General features: G+C 34.5%; 1 protein-coding gene across 1 annotated transcript in view; it reads left to right on the forward strand.

Annotated features, from left to right (window-relative positions):
- ADGRL3 (adhesion G protein-coupled receptor L3) overlaps positions 1-17,910 on the forward strand; it is a 491,390-nt gene extending 473,480 nt beyond the window's left edge. Inside the window, exon 23 of the mRNA XM_014460593.2 lies at positions 15,834-17,910. Coding sequence (XP_014316079.1) covers positions 15,834-16,630 — 797 coding nt within the window. The 3' untranslated portion in view covers positions 16,631-17,910. The remainder of the gene's footprint in view (positions 1-15,833) is intronic.
- Positions 17,911-18,182: the final 272 nt, after the last annotated feature.

Consider the following 18,182-nt stretch of genomic DNA (forward strand, 5'->3'; position numbering starts at 1 on the left):
AATAGAGCCAAAGATACAACTTTTCCCAGATCATTGTGCTCATGAACTGTATATTTCTTAAAACTATGTTCTCTGTCAGGACAACATAGCAATGCCTAGAACAAGTAGAAAATCTATTTGAGCTGATTTCAAATAGATAGTGATAATGTTAAACATTAAACTTCTTATTACTTTTATGTGCTAAATTGGTTTTGATAAAATGGACATGTCTTATAACTCAAAATTTAAAAACAAAACCTAACTGTATCTCTCATCTGAAAAAATGTTCCTACTGTAGTATAAACATAAAGGTTATGATGATATAAATGGTATATAATTTCCAAAGTTAAGAGAGCGATTACTTTTCAAATTATTTTTCTAAGAAATATATTAACTTATATCTGATATTTTAAAAAGTGCATATAAATTAATTCAATTACATAAAAAATAAAATGTGAAAGGAGGATCTACATTTAACAAAATTGGAAGAATCTACATTTAGAAAAAAGATAAGTTGCTATTACCAATAATTATGTAGTATCCAATTAAAACAGTACCTTAGGAATTGCATACAAAGGCTTGCACTTTGTATAGCTCACCTTTATGTACTGCATGCTATTGAAAGTAAATGCTTATGTGATAAGTTCTCCTACGATTTTCATAATAGGCTTCATCATAAGGAATGAGGGTGCTTTAAAAACTAAGACAAGTTACCCATTACATTCATAGAAAGTAATTTACAGCCTCAGAACCCCACTACTTAATTAAGATTTGAGAGGATTGAAGGAAGATAGTTAATCTCAATATAGAAAAATAGAAACAATTTAAGTTCCCCAAAACATCCTCAGTCTAAATAGAACAGATTTGATTATGATTATATAAGTCTTCTCTGAACAAGATTGTCAAGAATATCTTTATTCACAGACACCTTATTTTAATTCATATCTACTTTGCGCAGACATACTTTTTTCAAATTTCAAATTCAAACTTTAGCCAGGCTAGACCTTCTGCATGTAACCTTATATAATTTGCACAGTATAAGACAGTATGCCAATACAGGGCAGAGAATTATATGAAAAGTTATATTTTCTTCATGTTGTTTTATATTGTTAAATAGTTATTATACTTTTCTTTGTTCTGAGTTTTATTTTATTCAGCAAAAATGCATAAGCAATATGTGACTTACAAATAAATACAGCTGTGAGATTGACCACATACATATACTATATACTATATTCTTACTAAAAATTATTGTGATTTACTGCTATATTGCCTGCGGTTAAAGAAACTTGGCCTGTTATCTTTAGGTTCAGGATTCTTTATGGTCAGTATTATGAAAAATAAATATTGGGAGAAAGTATAAACAACCCAGAATAACAAACAAAATATCAGTGGATAGAGTATCAGCCTGTGGACTGAAGGGTCCCGAGTTCGATTCTGGTCAAGGGCATATGTCTGGGTTGCAGGCTCAATCCCCGTGGGGGGCATGCAGGAGGCAGCCATCAGTGATTCTCTCTCATCATTGATGTTTTTATCTCTCTCTCCCTCTCCTTTCCTCTCTGCAATCAATAAAAAGATATTTTTAAAAAAAGAATGTTTAAAAATTGATAAATGAAATTCAATATATATGTATATTGAATATATATATGTAAATGTATATGTATGTATCAGCAAAAGATAAGAACAAGCAATTCACAGAATAGGAAATCCTTATGGCCAATAAACATGTGAAACATTATCTCATCTCTTAGGTAAACAGGGTAATGCAATGTATAACACTATCAAATTGACAAAAATGTCAGTCTGACAATATCAAGTCCTACCTAGAATCTGAGAAATATATACTGTTCATGGAAGTGTGAATTGGTACAAACACATTTAGTAGCATTTTGAAAATAAGTTAACATAGGACCCAGTAATTTCACTTTTAAGTATTTATTGTAGAAAAATGTATGTGTCTGGACAAGAAGACAAGTATAAAGACAGTTAGTTCAAAACAAAGAATAGAGTAGATAATCTCTAGGGTTCACAACTCTAAAGCTCTGAATTTATATATTAAAATAGAGGCAACACCTCTGGATTCAGCATATTTCACTTTTTATTGAACTAACAATAACCCATTCTGTACTCTGGAGAAAACATGTCATTGAAATCCATATTAATAGATTCCCAGCGAATGAATTAGCTATTAAAAGAAGCTAAAGTATTTCAGAATCATTTGGAAAAAATTTAATAGGCTGGTTGATTAAATTTTAATAGCAAACTTGTTGGTTATTGAAAGTACACAGTGTGATAAATCAAGGTGTCATCTCTTCAATTTATGACTTCAGAAAAAATGATGAAAGAGTTCTTGGCTTTCAAGAAAATATTTCTTCCTTGACACTGTAATTGAATTAATTGTTTGAATACAAAGAGTAAAAAATAGAAAACTATGGTTTCTCTGGTTTTTAAAGTTACTTTAACTTTTTAAAAATATGTATATTTTTATTGATTTCAGAGAGGAAGGGAGAGGGGGAGAGAGAAATATCAATAATGAGAGAGAATCACTGATGGGCTGCCTCCTGCACACCCCACACAGGGAATCTAGCCTGCAACCCAGGCATGTGCCCTGACCGGGAATTGAACTGTGACCTCCTGGTTCATAGGTCAATGTTCAACCACTTAGTCATGCCGGCAGGGCACTTTATTTAACTTTTAAGTACAGCATGAAGATTCTGTTAGTTTTATTGTAAACAACTCAGTCTTGATTTACATGGCTGTTCCTGTTTTATAAAAAGACCTTTACAGTTTAACTAATCATTGCTTGCACTGTCTTTCAGTAGATTTTTTGTTACATAGAAAAACAAAAAATGTTCCTATGGAAAATAATACAATAAGTAAATAATACAAGAATAAGCTCTGTGTTTTGTGTACCCACAACTATAAACCCACGTTTGCCCCAGCTGTATTTACTTGCACAAAATAAAGTCTCCACTATGGGCCAAAATTAAAGTGTGAAGTCAAAAGCAGAGGGATTTTTTTATTTAATCATAACTCCGCTTTATCTATAACTGTGATTTATGTATATCAGCCAATGTATATAATGAAAACGACTCCATAAAAGAAAAGCATCAAATCAAGAGAGAGAACCAAGAGGGAATGGAATGAAGGATAATGTATCTTAAGGAAGAAATAATTGGCCGATTAAAAGTGTTTTATTGAGGAAAAACAGAACATTTACCATCCTATATATTTATAAAGTACAAGAATTTAAATATTGAGGCATATTTATATGTGACTGCTAGAAAAATGGCGGTATTGATTTGGTTCATTAGATCACTGCAGTCTTAAAATACAAAATTTGGCCCATTCAGTATGATCAAATAAGAATGTAAGTATGTTTGTTTGTTGTTGTTTTTTAATGAAGTGTGAGGAGCAGAATGATAATTCAAGTTATTTTAAGAGATTTTCAGTACACCTTTGTTAGCCTGCTGTCAGGAAGACATGTTGCTGGAATTATGTTTCTGAATGATATAATACAGGTTCAGGTGGGACCCAACTGTCATCTTTCTACAGATCTGTCCTTTACTTCATCATTTTAAAGCACAGCCATCTGCCTTAGATACTTTTTTCGGTCCTCAATTATACGTGTCACACTGAACTGGCCTAGAAGGTGCTGTCATTCAGAGCCTCCCAATGTCAAAACACCTATTCTATTTTCATGCCGAAAGACATTTAACAGTTTTGTGGTAAGACTATACATTTGAAAAGAGTGTAATCATTATTTCATTCAGATTTCACTCATTCAAAAACATTTTCATCAGCCTCTATCTTCATGTACAAAGAAATAAAAGAAAAAAGAAAAAGACTCACCCTGGCCGGGCAGCTCGGTTGGTTGAAGTGTTGTCCTGTAGACCAAAAGGTTTCGGGTTCATTACCCCATCAGGGCATGTACCTAGGTTGCTGCAGGTCCCATCCCCATTCCAGTGTGTATGGAAGGCTGTAACAGATGGGTCTCTCTCTCTCTCTCTCTCTCTCTCTCTCTCTCTCTCTCAAAATAAAAAACTAACTAAATAAATAAAGATAAACATATCCTGGGGTGAGGATTTTTTTAAAAAAACACTCTTCTTAAAAATGACTATGGCCGGCCCGCAGCCTCCACTGCTGCAGCAGGGGCCAGGAGCCCACTCTTGGGCGGCCCGACGCTGAGGCCCCGGCGCGGGTGGGTCCCCAGAGAAAAGGCAAGGAGTTGCTACTCAAGAAAATACGAACAGGTGAAATTAATATATTTTTTCTAACCCAAAACATGTAACAAATATAAAAGAGGTTATTAAAGAGATATTTTATGTTAAAAAAAAATGACTATGGCCTTAACCTGTTTGGCTCAGTGGATAGGGCATCGGCCCATGGACTGAAGAAGGGTTTCTGGTTCCATTCCGGTAAAGGGCATGTACTTTGGTTGTGGGCTCAATCCCCAATAGGGGGCATGCAGGAGGCAGCTGATCAATGTTTCTCTCTCATGGACATTTCTAACTTTATCCCTCTCTCTTTCTCTCTGTAAAAATCAATAAAATATATATTTTTTTAAATGGCTTTGATTTTACACGTAATCTTTATCAGTAGCTTTAGGGTCTGACTTTCAAGTAATTGTCAGAAAAAATGGTCGTAAGTTTTTCATATGGACTATAAAAGTCCCATTTGCATTGTATTACACTGGCAACAGAAATAAAAGATTTTGTTGTAGGCCTTCTGTTGGCAGCTTTGTTGGTGATTCGTGTCTAATGAAATTCAATGTGAATTCCTTTTCCATAATTTTATTAAAGAACTAACCCTTGTTTCTTACAGCAAATAAGCAGGTATGAGTAGACTATAGCCAGGATTTAGTGAGTCAGATAATTAAGGAACAACTATTTTTACATAGCCACTTTGAGCTTTCAGCTTTTTTTGCCCAATTTGAGCTTTATGTTTTGAGTCATGAGTTTTTCCCCACCCTACTTATTATCTACAATTAGTATTGAGTGTTTATTTCTGCTTTAAATGTCTCAATATTATAGTACCTGGTATAATGTTAGAAGGAAATAAATGACATTAGGAATTGCATAATTGATGCTGCTAAAAAAAGTACTCAAATTATAAGACTACACATAGTTCATAAAATGACTTTTGTTTTAGATTCCCTCCATGCCATAGAGATCACATAAGTGTTTTCCTTATTAAAGCAGATTTTCATAGAGATCTAGGGACTATTCTGGACACTTAGAATTGAACAATGAAAAAATACCTAGTCCTCCCCGTTTTCCTGGGGCTTACATTCCAGTGAAATTAGCACATAAACATTCTCTCACATAAGTAGGGTTGTAACTTTCTTCCTCCCCACCCCCAGCAGTAACTTACTTACATCTTCAAATTGAATAACCAATAAGCTTAACTTTGCAGCTGAAAAACAGTGACAGATAGTCTGTAAATACTGATCTTCTTGGAAGTCTTCAGCGATCTCACAGCTATTAGAAGGGAAGTTTACAAATCAGAAGTTAGTTGGAGGGAAGAGGAATAGACAGCGTGGACAGAACCTTGGAAAACAGCAGTCAGAATTCAAAGAGACCTGAGTAAGTTGGGGAAACAACCAGAAACAGAATAGATTTCAACAGGCAAGCGAAATGCAGTGCAGCTCTAGAGAAAAGACCAAAGTAACTGCACATAAAAGGCAGAGCAAGACAGGTTCTGTGCAAGTTTGGGGGTACGAGATCGGGGCATTGGCAACAAGATGTTTTTATTATTGTTGTTGTTGTTTTAAGCACATGAGTGCCACCTTTCAAGGTGTCATTGACATGCCTAAATGTGAGTGGGGAGTGCAGGAACCCTGTGCTAATAACTCCTAGGAAAATTGCACTTGTTTTGCATGGGGACAGAAAGTGCAATTTTCCTAGAAAGCCCTGAGTGTCCGTAAAGCATGAGAAAGGATTGACTTCTTTCACCAGGTGAATCAAATGAGGAACAATTGGTTGCCTACTCCAACATATCTCTCCTTTGAATTAGCAAACCCATAGAGGTTATTGCTAACTAACTATACTTCTTGCGAAACATGAATTATCAAACTTCATATTCTACTTTGGATTTCCTGTGACTGAGCCCTCACTTGAATTATAACTCTCCATTTACAGGACTAAAGTTAGTTTCAGTGACATTAATTACTTTGGTTTCAAATGATGGCTGAAGTATAAAAGTGAACAATAGTAAAAAAGCAACTTAAAGTATGCTTCTGTTTCTATCAGAAAAGGGTCCTTAATAACAACAATAAAAACGAACATGTTTAAGTTTTAAATTATTTTTCTAAGTTCTTATGTGGTTTTGAATTTAACAGAACACAGGTAGATCTACAGTTATGACTGCATGTCACTCATTATGGCTGTGTAAGATGCAAACACATGGCTTATTTCCTGAAAGAATTGAAACTTTCCAGCTCTAGAGATCTGATAAGTTATATTGTCCTTTAAATCAAAAGGTGTTCACTATCCAATTTTGAGGTTAAAATATTTGCTTTATGATTAAGAATTTACTATGTAGGAAAGAGCTATAATTTCAAAAAAGTTAAAACTCCCAGGCCAAATTTTCCTTTCTCCTTTTTTACCATTTTCTACAAATGACTAAATGTTTTTGTTTATTCATTCAATATCAATTACTTCTTATTTTGAGACTAGAGACCCAGTACACAAAATTCGTGCACTGATAGGGTCCCTCTCTTCTCCCGGCTGGCCCTGCCCCCTGGTCAAACTCCTGGACGAATTCCAGGTTGAGGGGACAATTTGCATACTATGCTTTTATTATATAGGATCATTGTGGATTCACTTGCTGTTATATGAAATAATACGTAGATCATCTACTTTCAATTAGGTTTCCCTCAATAAATATCTTGTAAAACTATGCTACAATATCACATCTAGGATATTGAGATTCATACAATCTACCCATCTGATTCAGATTTCTTCAATATTTCTTATATTTAATTGTATTTGTGTGTGTGTGTTTAGTCCTATGCAATTCTACCACAAGAGTAAGTTTTTGTATACACCACCACAATCAAGATCCAGAGTAGTTCTGTTACCACAAGGTGCCTCATGTTGCCCTTGTATGACCATACCCACTGATACCCCCTTCCATTTCTAACCCCTTGCAATCACTAATCTGTTCTCCATTTTATAATTTTGTCATTTCAAGAATGTTATGTATATAACGGAATCATAAAGTATATAACATTTAAGATTATCTTTTTTACTCCGTATAATTCCCTACATATTCATGCACTTTAATATGGTATCAATAATTTGTTCTTTTTTATTGCTGAGTAGTGTTCCATGGTATGAATGAATCATAGACTGTTTACCTATTCACAGTTGAAAGACATCTTTGCTGTTTCCCATTATGGGCTATAACAAATAAATCTGCCATGAACATCTATATACAGATTTTTCTATAAATATCAATTTCATTTCTTTGGGATAAAAGTCCAAGGGTACAACTGGGGAGATAGTATGGTAATTGTACTTTTAGTTTTATAAGAAACTGCCAAACCATTTTCCAGAGTAGCTATACTGTTTTACAATCCCACCAGCAAAATATGAGTGATTCAATTTCTCTTCATCCTTGCCATCATTTGATATTGTCACTGTTTTTATTTTAAGTATGCCATCTTTATATCCTCTTCCAAGAAATGTCTCTTTATCCTTTTGGCCCATTTCTAATTAAAGTGTTGTGTGTGTGTGTGTGTGTGTGTGTGTGTGTGTGTGTTATTGGTTGTTGTTTTTATTGTTGACTTGAGAGTTCTTTCTATATTCTATATACTAGCTCTTTGTTGGATTGTAAATATTTGTAAGTTTGTTTGCAAATATTTTCTCCTCATCTATAGATTATATTTTCATTCTCTAATATATATGTATATTTAAATTAGCATATACTAGTGTGTTGAACCTATTCCTATACAACTTGTGTTTTCCTTTCCTCAGTCATTTTTTCTTTCTTCAGCATCTACCATAAATACACATTCTGCCTATCGTTTCCATACATGCCCTAATTATATTTAATAAAACCGATCCTGTGATTTTTTGCTTTATTGTTAAATGGCTTGGAGGGTGGGAGGTTGCAACTCATACTGATGTTATGTTAGAAACTAAGAGTTGGAAGAATCTAGTTTTATTACTTTGCTTTGCCAAAGTCCAAACAACCAGTTGGAAAATGGAAAATATAATTATACTTGATACCATGAAGTTAATATTTTAAAAATATTTTAAAATAATACCTATATTATCATTTTATCATATTTGTCAGTTCACCCAATTAGTATGCTATGGTGTACTAATAAGAGTGATTATTTTATTTTATTTCAATTTAAATAATGGCTCTTTTAAAAATTTTTAAAAATGTCAAATTCTTCTGTTGTGTCAACAACTGCTCTCCAAATGAGTGTTTTAAATGTTGCCTTTTATTCTTTTTTACTTTCATTGAAAACAACCCAGTGGTTTCTGTGACTGAGGGGATGTTTGTTTAATTTTAGCTTTTCTTTCTTTGTTTTTAACTTTTTCAACTTTATTTTATGATTTGTTTGTATGGAAGATTGTATTTTGCTTTATTTTATTTTACTTTTAGCAAGCATGGGAATATATACTTGCTTATTCTTTGAAAAAGAGAGCACCCTAAATGTGGCTTAATCAACATTGTTAGTCATTTTATTTCTTCCCCATTGACTTGGATATGTGCATTGTTGGAAACGTGTGCTTTAGCGGCATATATTTTTCAGTCTAATTAGCTGCCTGCCTGTAATCAGGACTATATCAACTGTTGTCATTCTAAATGTTTCCTTTCTTTTTTTCAAACACATTTGCCTGATTGACCTGTTTTTTTCTCTGTCTTTCTATGGGGCTGCTCCAGGAGCCATGGCTAATCATCTTATAAGCAATGCTCTGCTTCGTCCGCATGGTACTAACAATCCCTATAATACATTGCTTGGGGAACCGGCGGTCTGTAACAACCCTTCTGTCAGCATGTACAACGCACAAGGTGTGCTGGAGTTTATCTTAATTTTTTTCAAGTCAGAGTCCCATTTTATGTAGCTTTTATGGCCACATTCTATTTTTCTTTCCTTCCTCCTGCCTTTTCTTTCTTTTGGAAGCAGACACACAGATTCCTTTCACCTTCTACCCCTCTTGGTGCTTTTATTTTCCATTTTCCTTAGGTTTTTTTCATAGTAAGAAATGGATTCCTTTTTTCTGATAAACAAATGCTTGATCCATCAATATGTGTTTGTTTCTTTGTAAAGTGATAAAATGTATTGTGGCTTGTCAGTACTTTTCTTGTTGTTGATTGATTTTGAGAAATGCCATATTTACCTAAGGTAAGTAAGATAAAGGAACACTTGAACCACTAGTCTTAATGTTATAAGACTAATAAATAATCATATTCTGTTATACAATGCAGCACACTTTGGGCACAAAGCTTCAGTACTGATGAAAGCATTCATATGGGCTCCAGGGAAAATTACATTAAACATGGAGGAAAGAACTGTGAACTGAACAGTAGCAGTTCAGGTTCTACCCTAGCTTTCTATGGTCCCTATGAGCTGGTTCATGAAGGTCCCCAAATCCTTTTTCTGTTGTTAAAAACAAGCCTTTTGAATATGGTTCCTCTACATTCTCTGGTTTTAATTGTGCCCTGGCCAGTATGGCTCAGTTGGTTGGGCATCATCCTGTGCAATAAAAGGTTGCTGGTTCGATTCCTGGGACTGGAGGTCGCCATTTGATGTTCTGCTCTCACATCAATGTTTCCTTATTTCTCTCCCTCTTCCTTCCTCCCTCTCTAAAAATTAATTTAAAATATTTTTAAAAATTATTGTTTAGCAAACAAAAAGCATACATCTCTTAAAACAATTTATAATATTAAAGACAAGACATTGAAAATATCCATATATCATATGTAAAGAGACCACAAGAAAATAACATTCAAATAAAAGATTTATAATCCTAGTCAGATGTACTTATTTAAAATTATATTTGAAAGAAAATTCACTATAGACAGAGACGTCCAAGATTCCTTCAAGTTAGATGTGATAGCTTAGGAGTATTTAACATTTCCAGGCGATTTTGAATAAAATGTATATTAATCCTCCGTGAGAATCTTTGTGGGAGGTTTTGGTTTATTTTACCTTCTCAGTCAGAGGTAAATGATTAGGGGCATGAGTGGCTAAAATTTGGTGTGAATGCCCACTCCAGAAAAGTACCTTTGCTTCAGCATGGCCACTGGGTGTCTAAAACCATCTGACCTTTCCAGGTGACCTTGCCAAATAAAAAGGATGCTTTTAAATTATTTCTAAATACCAAAGTCAGTAATCCAGAAGTGACTTCAGGAATACAGTCACATTGTTTGTCAATAGGATAAAATAATTAAGCAAACTTTACATTTTATTGCTCCTTTAAGGCCCATGCATCCAAGAAGCATAGAATTTTAGAATCAAAAGAAGGAATAGTTTCATTAGGTCCTCCTCATGACATTGCTAAAGGGCTTTCTCTAATAGGACCCTTCCCAGCTCAGGATTTCATATACAGTGACTCTTGAACAAGAGGAGTTAGGAGTGCCCAACCCCCTATGCAGTCAAAATCTGCATATAACTTTTGATACCCCCAAAACTTAACTGCTAATAGCCTCCTGTTTTCTAGAAGCATTAGCAATTACATAAACAAGCTATTAACTCTTAGTGTGTATGTTGTATCAAATATTGTAGTCTTACAATAAAACTAGAGAAAAGAAAATGTTATTATGAAAATCATATTTACAGTATTTATTTTTAAAAATTCACTTATATGTGGACCCACACAATTCAAACCCATGGCGTTCAATGGTCAACTGCATTTAACTGTTGAATTGCTCCATTTGTTGTATATATTTTTTTCCTTCCACCTAGCTGAAATGTGCCTCTGGTCATGATGCTTAGATTTGCCCTCTAGAGCAAAGAGCAAAGCATTCTGCTCTCTGTTGTAGTCCTTTAAATACTTGAAAGCAGCTAACCTGTCTTCTTTTAGTCCTCTGTTTCCCTAGGAAAAGAATTCAATGCCATCAATGTGAGATAGTTTCTAGGTCCTTCTTCATATTCACTCTCCCTCCCCCCCCCCCCGCTAAATTTTCTCTCATTTGTCAATGTCCCTATTTCATTGTAGCTCTCAATAAAGTATATTTTGCCGAAGGCACCAGATGTGGTTTGGCAGAACAGTTTAGCAGACCTCATAATGGCCTTTTTAAAAATTTGGGCTATGTGACAGATAACTGTGTCATCATAAACATTTTAAAGTGTGCTGACAGTAAGTTTTGAGTGATGTTAAATGAAGATTTACAGCATATCTAAAAATTAAATCTATTCTACATTATTCACACAAAGAAATGTTGGAAATTGTTTTAAAACTAGCAACAAATTTAGATAGCATTTTGTTTCAATTTTTTATTATTCTAATATAGTTTCTAGTGTCTTATATAATGAAAAATTTAATAATTATCATTCTATATGTTTTTCCTGATTTAATATCTGCTTTCTTGACTTATTTTCTTTTTATTGCTATCCCAAATTAGGAGATTTTTCTAAGGATGAAACACTTCCGTAAACACTATCAAAATGAAATTCCCATGATGCAAACGTTAAAATAATAATATATATATTTAAAGTTTATTTCTGTGGAATTTATTACTGGATATTGTTATTAAGACCATCAATAAATACACAAAGGATTCTTCTGAATGGATTTGTGGTTTTGCCAGTAAACTAAATCAATTCTACCGAATTTCCTTAATGATAAGATAGCAAATAATTTTATTCATGTTTTTCAGAGTCAGAAGTGGAATTGTTCAGCTACTTGATGTTTAAATATTTTAAAGATGTTAATAAACTATGGTAGTGCTTAAAATAATTCTTTTTACAATTGACCCAAAATAAATCTTGGTGATTGTCATTTGCTACTAATCTTATGCTTTCAGATGAATGCACTTATATTCTTACTGGCAAGGTGAAATCTTACATGAAATATAGGTGGCTCGGTATGTACTGGAGTGGTTTATGTTGAAGTACCACTTAATTCTGTTCTATGGGTCCTCTGATTCAGTTGCACCAATGCCATCCAAGCAAAGAAGCATTCAGATTTAAAGTACCCATTTTTGTTTATAATGCCTTTATTTAAAATATGTAAAGATGTGTTTATAGTGGTACTGAAGCTTATTGTTATGAATAAAGATGAATTGGATTTAGATTGTCTTTGGAAATATTTAAAACTTCATGCATAGTATTTCTGGACCATTATCTTTTTGTCAATATTGGACAATTCAATTTTTGTTAGACCAATTTCATTATACATAAACCTGTCAACAAAACATAATATAGAGAGGAATTCATGATTTTATAAAATAATGTGCATTTTAAAGTAATTTAATTCAATTCTAAAATTTTAAAGACAGTTACATCCTTAGGTTGGGATATAGCAAAGAACACATTGTACATTATAGTTGGTAAGGATACAAGGTCATATTATAAAATATATAAATAAATATTCAAAGCCCAAGGCAGATGTGAAGAGAACGAGATGGCAGTATCCAGAGCAAATCCAGATTTCCTTCCTGGTCCCAGTTCTGCCACTCCGTGCAGGGTAGCTAGGTGAGGCTCAGCCTCTCTTGGCTGCAGTGTCCTCATCTCTGAGAAGCAGGGATTGAACTTACTATCTTTCATGTGCTTCCTAGTTCTAAAATTCTGTCATTTAAGGAGGGAGCTATAATGAACCTACAAACAATTACCCTCTTGCTTTACTGGTTTGGCTTTCTATTTCCAGTTCCCCTTTTAAAGCTATTTTGAAAATTTAAAAGAAATTCCTCTGCATTTTGAAATATTGTTGGTCTTTTGCTGAGAACCAAATAAACATTTAAAGTACACACACCTTATTTCTAAAGCAGGGGTTAAATTCTAACAAGCCAGAATCTCTTGAAATGACCTAGCCCAGTGAATTTGCAGGAGTATGTGTGTGTGCGATGATGATTTAACCTTCCTGTAAACAGAATCACAAAGAGCAGTTCTTTTGACCTGATTAAAATAGGGGGTTTTTTAGAAACATGATTTCACTAGGATTGTTTTTAATGGACCAGTTCAAAAATGTTTGATTGCATATGATTGTGCAGCAACCCAGAAGAAAATTATATTGATGGTGGTATTCCCCCGCTCCCTCAACATTTTCTTGATACAGAATAATGATTGGATTTAACCTTTTTTCTTTCTCCGTAGTTATACAACTTTTGAATATGAGCTCCAGAAATGACAGTATTGATCAGTATTATTTAGAAATGATAATAATCATTTATATAGGTACAGTAGGGGAAAGATAATCTTTGTACATGCAAAGAGAAAATAAATATGGGAAAAATTATGAAAACCTTCAACTATAGTCTCTCTGTATATAAGCTAAAAGCTTTATAATTTTGCTGAAAATTTTAAAGTTAAATAACATTTCTTAGAAGCGGGTATTTTCTAAAATACATAAATACACACACACACATATATATATATAATATTAAAATGTAGTTGTAGAAATATTCATGGCTTGCCCTCAAATATTTATTTTCCTTGGTTGGTGTGATAATCTTAACTTTAAAAAAAAAGTGTATTTGTTTGAAATTTACAAACTGTAGAAACGCTTATTAAAGACTCATTTTACTAGCATGTGTTAAGGTGGGGGTTTTATTTTCTGACTAACATTTCAGTATTTTTAATTATGATAAACCATGTAACACAGACTCATGAATTTGGGGGCAGTGAAAATTATTTCCTTTGACTCTTTTTTCTGCATATCATCAATTTGCTTTTTACTCATGTTTCTTCTACTGTCGCTGTAAGCTTACTTGTTGTTTTTTCTTTCCTTTTCTTCATGCTGTCGTTTAGAGCCCTACAGAGAGACAAGTATGGGAGTAAAGCTAAACATTGCATATCAAATGTAATTTTTTTTAGTTCACTTTTATTGCATCACATATAGATGATGTAGTTATTAAAAACAGTTCATCTCACAATTTAAAAACTAAAGAACCTATGAATTGACTTATATAAATATATGTTAATAGAGATTAGACGCTTTTGTTGTCTGATTCTTTTACTGTGTCACATAATCAGCATAGTTGTTAAGTCTCATGTAATGTTTGTGTGAGTTAAATTGTTTTTAAATTAAGCATTTATTTTTGCTAATTCATAAACTTTTAATTTTTATTAGTACATTTCATCATACCAATATATGTCATATGCAACATGCCCACTTTAATTTTACTATGGCTGTTTTCAACCTGTACCTAATGCATTGACAACAGAAATAATAAACACGTTTCAATGCATCAGTCACGCGACCATAACCATCAAGCCTACCATAGCAGCCTCTGCAGCAGCCGTCACCCATCACATACGGCCCTTTAAAAAGCATTTACTTTTTTTTCCTTAACATTGTGGATTTGTCTACAAGATAGCGTATAACATGAAAATAAATTGCTTCACCCTATGTCTGTGATGGCTGCTTTTTAATGTATTTTATGCACTGCTGTTTTTGAAAACCATGTTACTTGAACACAGAGTATCCATCAGATGTCTATCTAAAAATTGACCAATTTGGGACACTTTATTTAAGCCAGCAGTGAACTAGTTCAGTTTTGATAAACAATTGCATCACAGATATAGAATGAATGCTATATTTTCACAAGTTAGCAGTACTTTGAGAAGTTAATGAATTATTCAGTTAATTGTTCTGTAAAGCAATACCCTTTCTTATTTACCACTATTGGTCGAATGTTTGTGTTTGATTTTCTTTTGTGGTTGCATTTGAAGAGATTTATGGAATTATAGATCTTGGATTTCTGTTCATTCAAGAGAATGCAAAAACCTTAAATAAGCATGTGGTCAAATTTATTTCACTATAGCTGTTTCTTTCCAGAATACAATGTTTAATCAATCTCTTTTAAAGCCTAAAGTTTAATATATAACACAAAGTAATCACTCATTATGAAATGGAAACTTTAATTTTCACACTATGTTTTTAGGAACCAGATCACATTCTTTTGTATTATTACCTTAATGACCCTAAATAATTACCAATGGGTTACTATATAATAGCAACCAAAGTGCTTATAGCAGAAAAAAAAGCAGAAAGTAAAGACAAATATTTTTCTTTTGAAAGTTCCTATGTGCAAATTATTTTGATGTGCCACTCATTTGACTAAACATTATTTTATGACTACATCATTCTGACAAATTTAACATAATCCTTTTGTGGTTTTATATATAGGAATTACTTTTAATATTACAGAATTATATATCAAATTATTAGAAAGTGCTTGATTCATTTACTTTGACCGTATATTCAAAGTACCACACAGGAATTATGTTATTATTATACCTATTCCAATGTTAAGACAACATGTAAAATTAAAGGTAACTAATTACTGAATTGACTTTGATGTGTATAAATTGAAAGCTATGAATGATTATATCAAATTTTTGCTTTTTTTCTCCCCTCAATTGTAATTAAATAGGCTTCAAGTAAGTTTAGGCAATGTTTGTGTGTGAATTTCAAATCCATAGATTTTTTTTTTATTTTTAAGATTTATTTTAAATAGTTCTTTTCCATTTATAAGATTTCTATCAATTGTCCAAGTATATATAGATGTGTACATTAAATTAGTGTTTTTTACTTCCAAACATTTTATACTAAATTAAAAATGCTAGCAATTTATACATACTTCACAGTGCTATGTTTCTGCTTTTGTGTTTGTGCGTGTTCTATGACCCACTGGATAGCAATGTCACAGTGTCTTGTAATTTCTTTCAGAGGGGCTTCTGAACAATGCCAGGGATACAAGTGTCATGGATACTCTACCACTGAATGGTAACCATGCCAATAGTTACAGCATCGCCAGTGGCGAATACCTGAGCAACTGTGTGCAAATCATAGACCGAGGCTACAACCACAACGAGACCGCCCTGGAGAAAAAGATCCTGAAGGAACTCACGTCCAACTACATCCCTTCCTACCTGAACAACCACGAGCGCTCCTGCGAGCAGAACCGGAATCTGATGAACAAGCTGGTGAACAACCTGGGCGGCGGGGGGAGTGAAGAGGACGCCATCGTCCTGGATGACGCCACCTCCTTCAGCCACGAGGAGAGCCTGGGCCTGGAACTCATTCACGAGGAATCCGACGCCCCCTTACTGCCCCCGCGACTTTACTCCGCGGAGAACCACCAGCCACACCACTACCCCCGAAGGCGGATCCCCCAAGACCACAGCGAGAGCTTCTTCCCTTTGCTAACCAACGAGCACACCGAAGAGCTGCCGTCGCCCCACAGGGACTCGCGCTATACCAGCATGCCCGCCCTGGCCGGGGTGCCCGCCGCCGAGAGTGTGACCACCAGCACCCAGACCGAACCCCCGCCGGCCAAGGGGGGCGATGCCGAGGATGTTTACTACAAAAGCATGCCAAACCTGGGCTCCCGAAACCACATCCACCAGCTGCACACCTACTACCAGCTGGGTCGCGGGAGCAGCGATGGCTTTATCGTCCCCCCCAACAAAGACGGGACCCCGCCCGAGGGGAGGCTCCAAAGGACCCGCTCACCTGGTCACTAGCCTATAGAGGGGACAGAGAATGGACGCCAACCGAGCCGCGCGCACCTGCTGGGCTGCTCTGAGCTGCTGCACCTGCTGGGCTGCTCTGAGCTGCGGCGGGAAGGATGTGGACTCCTCAATCTCTATGCTGTTCTGGAATGACAACCGCAGACTGTCAGACCTTTTTTTTTTTTTAAACTGGGATTTTTAGGTCAGCCCAGGGGAGAAAGGTCACTGCTGAAGCCCCCCTGTGCCCTCTCCTTTCCTGCCCTTTCCCCCCTCAGATGGAGACTTCATTATGTTAATGAACGAGATATGAAGAAAATGGCGCTCATTGTGGCCTTGTTGATCATGTTGTGTTTGTTCTAACATCTCTGATGCTCTGTTACTATAATGACAAGGACCTGATTTTTTTTCTGAAAGGCCGGAAGAGTTGTTTGAAATTAGTAACAATGCTGCGTCTAGATTGGAGTGCTGCACAAACAAACATAAAAGCAAAGCAAAACTGAATCACACAGTGGTTTTTAGTCACTCACCACCTGAGTCCACCGCAGCAGGAATAGCTGTGGTCTACAAAAATCAAACAACACAATTAATAACGACACGGAGGGGAATTCTAGAATTATATGCTAGATGCATATTTTATGATTTGCTGTATTAACGGATGATAAAACTAATGGCAGAAAACAATTGAACAATTTCTATGTAATGTACAGATACTAGCATTGCACATATAGTCTGCTTTCTGTTCCTCCAGAATTTGAGTCCTGTTAATGTAGTGCAAAAAAAAGAAAAGAAAAAAAAAGAGATACATTTTCTTTTTCTTTCGTGCTGGTCTTGCAAGTTTGTCTGCCAGTAAGAGAGCAAAGTTTCCTTCCTTTTGCTTTTGTTTTCTTTCTTTCTTCATTTTTTTTTCTTTCCTTTTTTTCCCCCTTGCTTTTTTGCCTATTTTCTTTAAAATGTCACCTGGCAAAAAAATAAATAAATAAATAATAAATAAATAAATAATAAATGAACTATCACTTTATAAGAATCATTTTCTAGTAATGCAAACAAATTATTTTTTACAAAAAAAATAAAATAAATAAAATTAGACTTCCTTCCGCACTATATATCTTTATTCAGTCAGAATATTTCCAAGAGCATTTTTGCAAATTAGAGCAGGACAAACTTTTATGTTTACGGTGCACATCTGTTGTAATGCAAGCATATTTGGCAAGCGATTCATCACCATGACAGTAGCTATGGTTCTAGAAGTCAAGAGATGTCAATAGAACTAGTGGGGCTTCTGCATGTGAAAACAAAAAACAAAAAACACGGTATCCCATAGGCATTAAAGTGCTGAATGCTCAGTCTGATCCCCAAGTGGGCACCGGCACTACCGATTCTAAAGGAAATCCACTCCCTTGTCAAGTTATTTTTAAGTGATTAAAACAAATCTTCTGTTTGCTAACAGGAACATTTATTTATTTGACAGGATTTTAAGTAATATAGGAATACAAGAGGTAAATTAGCAGCACATATAATTTTCTTTTTAAATTTACGATCCATTTTGTATGGTCTCAAAGTTGGA

Source organism: Myotis lucifugus, unplaced genomic scaffold (genome assembly GCF_000147115.1).
Source record: "Myotis lucifugus unplaced genomic scaffold, Myoluc2.0 scaffold_135, whole genome shotgun sequence".
Taxonomy (NCBI): Eukaryota; Metazoa; Chordata; class Mammalia; order Chiroptera; family Vespertilionidae; genus Myotis; species Myotis lucifugus.